Raw genomic sequence first — 9,850 nt, forward strand, 5'->3', positions numbered from 1 at the left:
ACAGAATGCGTCTCTGGGGGTAGCCTGGGAGCAGCTGTTGGCCTTTAGTCACTTTTAGCCTTTTTGCTGTCCTTTACGTTCTTGTCTGACCCGGGCCCTGCTGCTGCCTCCTCCTGGAGCTTCCTCGTCAGACTGGGGGTGTGGCCTCAGGGTGATGATGACGCAGGTCATGTTGTCACATCCTGTCCCGTCTCCAGATGTGTCGGGGGCCAAACAGTGCTCCAACAGCTGGAAGGGAGGACATATTGGATTTGAAATGAAAGATGCAGGTACATATTTAACATATCGTATATGTAGTCTTTTATTTACTCTATCGTATATTATGGTTGTTTTTTCTGGAACATTGGTTTTATTATTTTATTTTTTTGACTTGTTGTATTTCATGTGTTTATCAGTTTTATTTTTGTTCAATGCATTATACTTTTTAGGTGCTTGTGTTGTTTTCATTGTGTGCATGTAAAGACATTTGAACTGCATTGTATGTATGAAGGGTGTTATACCAATAAAGCTTATTATTTATTTTCACAGTGTTTGAAAGTAAACTAAGGCTCCACGCTAGATCGCATAATGACTACACAAAGTGTGTTATCAGCTATTTGAACTATGATTTCAAATTCTCAAGAACATCTTTGTGCAATTTCCAAGCATCAAATTATTTCTTTATTTTTGGTTGTGAGAGAATCACTCAACAAAACATGAATGTTTTCCTTTGTCCAACAATTATAAACTTTCAAAACCTAGTGAAGACACCAACCTGCTTAATACCACAGATTAAGGCCTTTTTTTCTGGATGAAATAATGATTGATGGTTAGTTAGCTCAGAAAGTAAAAAGCAAACTAGGACACACGGAGGTTGTGTATTGTGTAACAACTGATAATCGCACTACTCTAACTGGACGAAGGATTAGAATAAGGGCTAAGGCGAAGTGATGTCATTGATTATACACATATGTTGATATATGTAAGGCCAATTACATAATTTGCAAAAAAAAAAGGATGGTAGGCCATTAACAAGCCTGATAATACATTTTCAATGAAGTGCTCGTCACACACATCTGCCGCCTGTTGGCAGAGTTGCCTGGTTTAAGAAATGAAATGGCTCAAACACACATTGCAGACTATTGTTACAGTCTGTGAGTGTTTTGACTATCACTAAATCCTATCAGCTATTTCCCTCACTACACACTGATGGGAAAATATGACTCCATTGTTAAGCCAAGTAGCCTATAACAGTAAAAGTACTGATTCTGTGTTGCTATCACATACAGTACAGTGAGTATTGTATGTTTAATATAACACAGCAGTGATAAAGAAATTACACAATTTTGGTATTTATTTTTAAATATGCCACTACGCCAGAACGCTGCTGAGCTTTCTAACAGCATCCTACAGATGCAGAGCAGACTTTGTTTGTCATTATGTTTAATTTAAAGAGAAGATGATTGAATAAAATATAAATGATAAGTTTTAAAAGATTATATTGGGTAAATCTGTTATATTAATCAAGTAATAACAATTTTTTTAGAGTAATCGATTCATACTTATTTCTAGAGCAGCATCAGATTCAGACATCAAATTGCACTATATAAACTCCACAATATTTTTAGAAATGAAATGGATAATATTTTTTCAGTTTCTCCCACATCAGTATTTGATCAAGTTTTTGTCTTGTTTAGTTTTTTTGTTGTTTTCAAAAAGCCTCCTGTGGACAGGTGTTGAAAACTAGCATTTATGCTAATACACTGAAAACAATGCATCTGGTTCGTCCAATGATATTGTCATGCCCTTGTCAAATAAAATCTACAAAAAAATGTGTTTCACTCCTTATCTAACCTGTCCCTGTCCCCTTCCCTAACCCCTGAAACACACATCCAGAGCCGGCCCGTGGCATAAGCGAACTAAGCGGTCGCTTAGGTCCCCCGACCGCCAGGGGGGCCCCCTCCAAAAAAAATAAAAACTTTTTTTTTAGTTTGTGTGTTTGATATTAACATCATATTATGCAAATGTAAGTTATCATACAAAAAAAAGGAATACAATGTTTTGGTCTAGATAATTAAAAGCCTAAAAATGTAATCAGTTCATCTGGGAGGTAATCCGAAATTATCTGATCATGTCACGTTCACATCCATGCACAGTGGCCCTCATTTATCAAACTTGCGTGGAAACTGGTGCAGATTCTGGCGCAAATACCTCCCTACGCCAGGTATCGCGTGGGATTTATCAAACAGTCGTATCTCGCCAATCTCGGCGTACGCCACGCCATTATTGATAAATGCAGCGGCTGAAAACAATCGTACCACGCCCCTATATTTTCTCAGTTTAGAGGCCTCGCCCAGAGGTTTTGCGACATGGATATGCGCAATACGGCACTTCCCTGAAGTAGAAATTGACAGAATAACAGCGAAAGTAGAAAAAAAGAGTTTCATTTCGGAGCATTAGCCTACAAGCAGCATCAAATAACGACAGAAGGCAGCAGTTAGGAAGGAAATAACTGCTGCGGTCAACAGCGTTGGTGTTGACTCAAAATCGCCACTAAAAAAAGCGTGTTGCTGTTCTGAAATGCAACCAACTGGGGGTGCGGGGCTGCGGGCATAATATAGCCTAAGTGGTGGAGGAGAAAAAGACGCACCAACTGTCCGATAATGGTCCCCATAAAATAAATAGAGGTCTGCAGAGATTTGAATGATTAGAATGTATTGGCCCTTTTAGATAGCACTACTCAAAAGGGTTTTAAAAACTAAAAATAACACATTTAGCGTTTTACTGTATGACAGCATGCGCTTGGCACGAGTGGTCAGCCCGGCCGTCAGCTGCACAAGCCGACCCGGCAGCGATCAGCTGTGAGAGCGCCCACCGTCCTGCTCCACCAGCAGATAGGAACAACGTGCCGGTTAAGGTGGAAATAAATCGCTCGCTTTAGCATCAATGACACATTAAAAGAGGAACTAACATCTACAAAGTGCGTCAAATAAATAAAATGTTAAGCTGAATGTTGTGCCGTGTATTTTTTTGTATCATAAAGAGCAGTGTAGGCCTACTTCATATTTAATACTTAGGCTAACATTTTGAATGAATGCAGCCCCCGTGCCTCAGTGTCCCCCCAGCTGCTCCAAAACGGAGACAACTGCCCTTACGTGTGCGCACTATTGAATCAGCTCTCCTACTCAGTTGCACACCATAAGCTGCTCATTTTTAAGTGATTAATATCTTTATTTCGGTCTTATTTGCACTGCATTTGTATTATCTTCTAATAATTGTCCAACAAAGTCATCGGCTACCCGGCACAGCCTGCACTGCGAGTCCAAGCTGTTTTCAAATTTGCGTACACGAGCTGAGAGCTGGCGTGGGATTTGAGCGTACCCTACGCTCACGTCCATATTGATAAATGCCGAGATTTGCGTGGAAATGTACGTACACCCATTTTTCTGGTCTACGCAAGATTGATAAATGAGGGCCAGTGTGTATTGAGTTCATTTAAAAACAATTGGAAATGGGGCTGCCCTCAGTTGCCCATGCACTTTGTATAATCTATAGCCTATTTCAGCCTCATCTGTGGAAAAAAAGATACAGTAGCTGGACAACAGAGTTCTTCTGCTTCGTTCCTCTCACTGCATTTAAATGCATTCATTATATTACAGAGAAATATGTCCCATAAAAGAAAAAGAGCTCCAAGCCCAACCCAGAGGACCCTCCATAATTTTTTATTTTATATTAATATTTGTATGGAAAATCCATGTGTCCTTCTTCAATAACTTCTAATTCATCTGACCCAGTGTCTCCAAATTATTTGCTCACACAACATTTCTCAGATTTAGCCTCTTAATTTTCCTGTCAAAGTGCACCAGATTCATAGCCTGGAAATCCTGACCCTGATATCTTGAACGATAGAGGGTCTGGCGACGATCAATAGTAATTTCCAACTCTAGGGGCGGCTCCTACTCGTGCATTTCAAATGCCACTGCACGCAGTTGGATAGCACTACAACCAATCAGAGCGATGCACAAGTGACGTAAGCCCCGTTCGTTTAGCGAACAGCTGTCAAACTGTTCAATTAAACGTTTGCCGTTGTCGGTCGGCAAAACAGAACATTCCACTTACTTGCTAGTGAAAGCTATGAGTCCCGTCTTCCAATTCGTTAAGGGTCGAGGCCAAAGCAGTCTCAAACTCACACAACATATCCGCAGCCATCTTTGATGTTTACTATCACAGCTTCGACGTCGCATGCACGTCACTGTCGTCATCCGGTTACGTCCTCCCCAGAGCACCATATAAAGGGCTCTGGCGCGCCCATATTAGATAGAACCAATTGAAACGTTATACCAGATTTCTGGTAGTCTTGATAAGCTTCAACGGAGCGTCTCCAGACCAACACGCGCAGCAAATTTAATTTGCCAGCGCCTAGTGGCAGGTCTGGGAATGCCAGGCTACCAGATTCATGCATTTCACTTTAAAAAGGTTAAAAAAATCTCCCGGGGTGGCATATCCCCGGACCCCCCTAGGAGGGTCGGGAACTCGGCTGTCTAATATTTTCACACAGCTGCACAGTGGAGGCACTAGCGGAAAACACTGGGTGTGTGAATGATATTTAACAAAGATCTATAGTTTCAGCAGCGCTAACATTGGAAAGGGGCCCCCAATCATATTTTGCCTAGGGCCGGCTCTGCACACTGCACTTGTCTATGGATGTTGCATGCATTTACATACTAGATAAAATACCAGACAGACGTTGTTGAAAGACTAGGAAAGTGTGATTTTTCATACATTGTAGCCTTAAAAAGGTAATCAAATGACCTGCAGTTTGTTGTAGTGCACCACAATGTGTAGTGTCTAGTGACAGATTAAACTGACATTCCCTTTTCATATAATTCTAGAAAATCCCAGTGTACACTCAATTTTACTTTATAGGACAGTAAAGTGGGCAAAAGTAGTCAGGCCTTTATTATTCAGTATTGTTGGATAACAGCTGGCACACTTCGATAGCCTTTTAAAAAATCATTGCTTATTAGAACATTACATGATAACTTTGAGAAAGTGTTTACTCTTTGACGATGTGGTTGGCTCTTAAAAGAGCCTTTGTTTTGTTGGATAACGTCGGGGTGTTTTACTTGGAGCTGGTGTACTTTGTGACAGCCTTGGTTCCCTCAGACACGGCGTGCTTGGCCAGCTCACCGGGCAGCAGGAGGCGGACGGCGGTCTGGATCTCCCGGGAGGTGATGGTGCGGCGCTTGTTGTATTGAGCGAGGCGGGAAGCTTCTCCGGCGATGCGCTCAAAGATGTCGCTCACAAAGGAGTTCATGATGCCCATCGCCTTGGAGGAGATGCCGGTGTCGGGGTGGACCTGCTTCAGCACTTTGTACACGTAGATGGCGTAGCTCTCTTTCCTGGACTTGCGCCTCTTCTTGCCGGTCTTGGAGACGGCTTTGGACACGGCTTTCTTGGAGCCCTTCTTGGGCGCTTTCACGGTCTCTGCTCCAGGCATGTTCGGACCAGTGAAGGATCAGCTGAATAGAATATTGTAATGTAGGTACATGGCTGACTTTGTATGCTGCCTGATGTAAATTAGAATGTGTCATCCCTCGCAAAGGATTGGCTGTTGTGTTGTTCTAGACTGAGCATGCGCAGACACGACGTGCTTGTCCCTAAGAGCACATTTTTAAGATTTATCATGAATTTATATATTTGAATTGGTTGTGAGTAAAGGAGGCTCGTTGAAAGACGTGGAATGAGTCAAATATGTATTACTTTAAATGTGCACTATGCAGTTTTAGAGAAGGGGGAGGGGTTACATGTGCAGAGCCTATCAGCAAAAATCAACTAAATTATTTTGAGGAACCTGGAACTAAACGTAGAATGACTAGAATATGTTTGTAAACCAACTTTGAAAAGAGTGACTTTTCAGGACAGCTTTCTAGCTTCAAACAGTGTTGCAGGGATCACATTGTCCTGTGAGGAAAGTTTGTTTATTCAGTTGTGAGAATATTCCTTAGAAAATGTTCACTTCTGACACACCCAGTTAGAACGCAATTAATCCATGTTAGAATATAGGAATTGCAGTTTTTCATAGACTTTATTTAACTTTATTACTGCCAAAAATATTTCCATTGAATACATCTTTCTATAGAGTGGCCTATACGAAACACTGTTATGGACCATGTTTCATGTACATTTAGAGCAGGCAGTGTACACTCAAGATTCACCAGATGAAATGGGTAGTGTACCATATTGATGGAATAGAAAATGTTCATCTTGCTGCAAGTCTGTTTGACCTAAGGAAAGCGGAAATAGCCACATTCACATTTGGTTTAGCACAATCTAGTATTTGGTGTATGTATATGATTTCTTGTATTGCAGACATAAATTCTAGGACTACTTGAAAGTAGCAAGCTACTGCATAAGCATTATGAAATCTAGATTTCGATTGAACATTTCTAGGAATAGTCTCTTTAAGCGTAGTGTGTGGCTCTTAAAAGAGCCGTTGGGTTGTTGTTATGATCGGTCTTGTTTAACCTCCGAAGCCGTACAGTGTGCGGCCCTGCCTCTTCAGAGCGTACACCACGTCCATGGCGGTGACGGTCTTCCTCTTGGCGTGCTCGGTGTAGGTGACGGCGTCACGGATGACGTTCTCCAGGAAAACCTTGAGCACACCGCGGGTCTCCTCGTAGATCAAACCGGAGATTCGCTTCACTCCGCCACGGCGAGCCAGACGGCGGATTGCGGGTTTGGTGATTCCCTGGATGTTATCACGGAGAACTTTACGGTGACGCTTGGCGCCTCCTTTCCCGAGTCCCTTGCCTCCTTTTCCTCGACCAGACATTTTAGAGTCAACAGATATTCAGCTCTAAAGAGAAGAATGAGTTGAGCGCTGGCTGACTCAGAATTTAAAGCTTTTCTGAGGACGTGATAGAGGACAGGGGCGACTCTGTTGTGGGAGGAGCCAAACTCAGCAGCTGTTTTAAGTGAACCTTTCTCGTCAGGGATTTTTAATTTTGATTAGTCCCCTTATTATTATATAATTTAATCAGGCAGGATTTTAAGTCCCTCATGTGCTTTGATATAAAAACACCTTTATTTAATATTTAAATGTTATTTAAATGTTGATCATTCTCATCAGGCCTTTAGCTGCCACTGAGGAAACAGAGGGTTGAACTCTGCTCTGTATTTTATCTGGGGATTTAATGACATGTTTTGCCTTTCTTAAGGTTAGTTTAAGTTATTTGTGTCAAGACCAGTATGTATGTTTGTTGGCTCGTTAAACTGAACTGTTTCTGATGAATTAAGACATGTGTAGTATTAAAATAATGTGACATGTTAGTGATATGTTAGAATGTATTCAATGGTTGCATGACTGACCTGTACAGTGATCTTTAGAACCTTCACAGAGCTGCTGAAGACATTTCATGAGGACATTTTCTTTCAAATCCTCAGGGGAGATTTAACAACAGAAAAATCTGATTTATTTTAAATTGTATCATGGATAAAACATTACATAGTTTAAAATGTACATAAGTTAATGATGGGATGTGCGTATCATATGCACGCGGAATTGGCATTTGGCGTATGTACTGCACGCATTTTGAAAGTGTAAAACCGTGCAATGTGTAGGCTACACATATTGAAGAGACTGGGTTTAATAAACATAAAATGAAGTCAAATCAATGTGTTCAGTACCAGGACTCCAATTCTCAGTGATGCAGTGGGCCTAATAATAATGTAATGTTAATAATTCACAATAATAACAAATACATTTAATAAACACTGATAGCCCATATAAGACATTGTAATGTATTAATGTAGTGATCATCATTGTATCTTTGGTACGGCTGTGAACATTTCCCATTTTTGTTTTTAATTGAATTGATTGTACTGTATTTGTCTCATTGTACGGTGTCCTTAAAAGGTGCCTTTAAATACAATGTATTATTATTATTTATTTAGCCTTCATCAGGAACTACAAAGAGCCTTTGTGTAATAAATAACCCCCAATTATAAAATGTATTATTTAAAATATTTATTTTTGGGTAAATATTGATATTGTAGTCAGTCTAGACTTCTGAAATCCATAAATGTCCCAGTAGATTTGATCAGAAAAAGATGTGAAGTTAAATGACCCACCTTCCAAAACTAGTTTGCATGAGAAGCTGAATATTTGATACTTTGTTTCAGTATGTTCATAACCTGCCCTTAACCAGTGCAGATACATTGTTACATTGTGGAGCGTTTCATCTTTAGTTTGAAGTGTGTGGCTCTTAAAAGAGCCTTTGTGTTTAGGTGAATCAGCCTTGGTGTTTACTTCTTGGAGACCTTCTCGGTCTTCTTGGGCAGCAGCACCGCCTGGATGTTGGGCAGCACGCCGCCCTGAGCGATGGTCACTCCGCCCAGCAGCTTGTTGAGCTCCTCGTCGTTGCGGACGGCCAGCTGCAGGTGACGGGGGATGATCCTGCTCTTCTTGTTGTCGCGGGCAGCGTTACCAGCCAGCTCCAGGATCTCAGCGGTCAGGTACTCCAGCACCGCCGCCAGATACACCGGAGCTCCGGCTCCGACGCGGTGGGCATAGTTGCCTTTTCTCAGCAGCCTGTGGACACGACCCACGGGGAACTGGAGCCCGGCACGAGAGGAGCGGGTCTTTGCCTTGGCTCTGACCTTACCGGCACCCTTTCCTCGTCCAGACATTTTTTAGAGATTGGCGTATTTTCTGAAATCTAACGAGAGAAGAGGATAACGTGTAGACAGCACTCCAGTGAATATATACGCTCACGGACTGCTCGCGGATTGGCTGGATAGCACGTTGGGAAAGTTGGCCAATCAGAAGAGAGCTTCTGATCATATATTTTTTTTCTAACTTTATTTAAACTTTTCAGCAAGACATAGGCATAGGCCTACATGCTGTAGTAGGCTATCAGACGAACATATAAACTTCTAATTAATTACCCTTCCTGGGATCAAAAAAGTTGTCTAATCTGATCTAATCTAGCTGTAATTTTAGCCAATGCTGTTTTATTATCAATGTGTTGTGCGCAATGTAGGCTACTTTCAGTGTTTCAATGACATTATTGCAGCTTCATGACCGATCGGGAGTTCAGATGGTCGGATCTTGCTTAAAAGAATATAAATAACTTTTAGGATTGGTGTTTGTTTGACATGTGTCATGTTTCATCCTGAGTGTGAATAGTCACATGCCATTTCAATGGTCATCAGTAGGAGTGATGGATACACACATTACTGAAATGACTTGATGACAATCATCATGAAATCCCCCGATATGTGGCTGTGTCTTGATTCAGGGGTTGCGGTCTTGGAACCGGCCTCGTAGGCTGCATTTGAAGACCGATTGCGTCATAGCGGCGCGCAAGGCTGTCCCATTTGCAAGGCTCCTTGCAAGGCTCCTCATATGCGGTCGTGAAATGCAGCCTTCGTTTCACGGTTTTGAAGCAGTTTTGAAGGCTGCATCAGATGTATCCTTCGTGGCCCAACATATCCCATGATTCATTGCGTTTTTTTCAGATATTGCATAAAATAAAATAAAAAATAACAAAACAGCAACGTGTTGCTCCATCTTCTTAACTTTTATCTTCCTTTCTTTTTTTCTTGTACTTTTTTTTCTTTTCGTCTGGTAGACAACTTATTTTTCTTTTTTCCTCCGCTGACAGGGCTGTCTCCGTTGGCAGCAATCAGGGTTGCTAGGCAGCACAGGAGCGGCGAGTCGTCACGCAAGGTAACGGCTTACGGCTTGTTACGTAAACCGGAAATGCTCGTAAACGGAGACCTGCGGAGACCGTCTCGTTTAACAAGGCTCGTTGGCCTTAAAACCGGCCTTAAAATCGGCCTTCATAGGCTATAGCCTTCATAGACC

General features: G+C 41.7%; 3 protein-coding genes across 3 annotated transcripts; all 3 read right to left on the reverse strand.

The window, feature by feature from the left end:
* Window positions 1-5,101: 5,101 nt before the first annotated feature.
* Window positions 5,102-5,479, reverse strand: LOC307266857 (histone H2B type 2-E-like; the record flags this gene model as incomplete). Its single annotated transcript, XM_080048969.1, has 1 exon — window positions 5,102-5,479. One exon carries the CDS (start codon window positions 5,477-5,479, stop codon window positions 5,102-5,104), a length of 378 nt encoding a protein of 125 aa, XP_079905095.1.
* Window positions 5,480-6,502: 1,023 nt separating this feature from the next.
* LOC307266861 (histone H4) lies at window positions 6,503-6,814 on the reverse strand (the record flags this gene model as incomplete). Its single annotated transcript, XM_080048974.1, has 1 exon — window positions 6,503-6,814. The coding sequence occupies one exon, from the start codon at window positions 6,812-6,814 to the stop codon at window positions 6,503-6,505; it is 312 nt and encodes a 103-aa protein (XP_079905100.1).
* A 1,472-nt stretch (window positions 6,815-8,286) lies between these two features.
* On the reverse strand, window positions 8,287-8,670 carry LOC307266853 (histone H2A-like; the record flags this gene model as incomplete). The annotated part of the gene is made up of 1 exon (XM_080048965.1): window positions 8,287-8,670. The coding sequence occupies one exon, from the start codon at window positions 8,668-8,670 to the stop codon at window positions 8,287-8,289; it is 384 nt and encodes a 127-aa protein (XP_079905091.1).
* Window positions 8,671-9,850: the final 1,180 nt, after the last annotated feature.

This window comes from Ammodytes marinus, assembly GCF_949987685.1.
Source record: "Ammodytes marinus genome assembly, chromosome: 20".
In the NCBI taxonomy this organism is placed as follows: domain Eukaryota; kingdom Metazoa; phylum Chordata; class Actinopteri; order Uranoscopiformes; family Ammodytidae; genus Ammodytes; species Ammodytes marinus.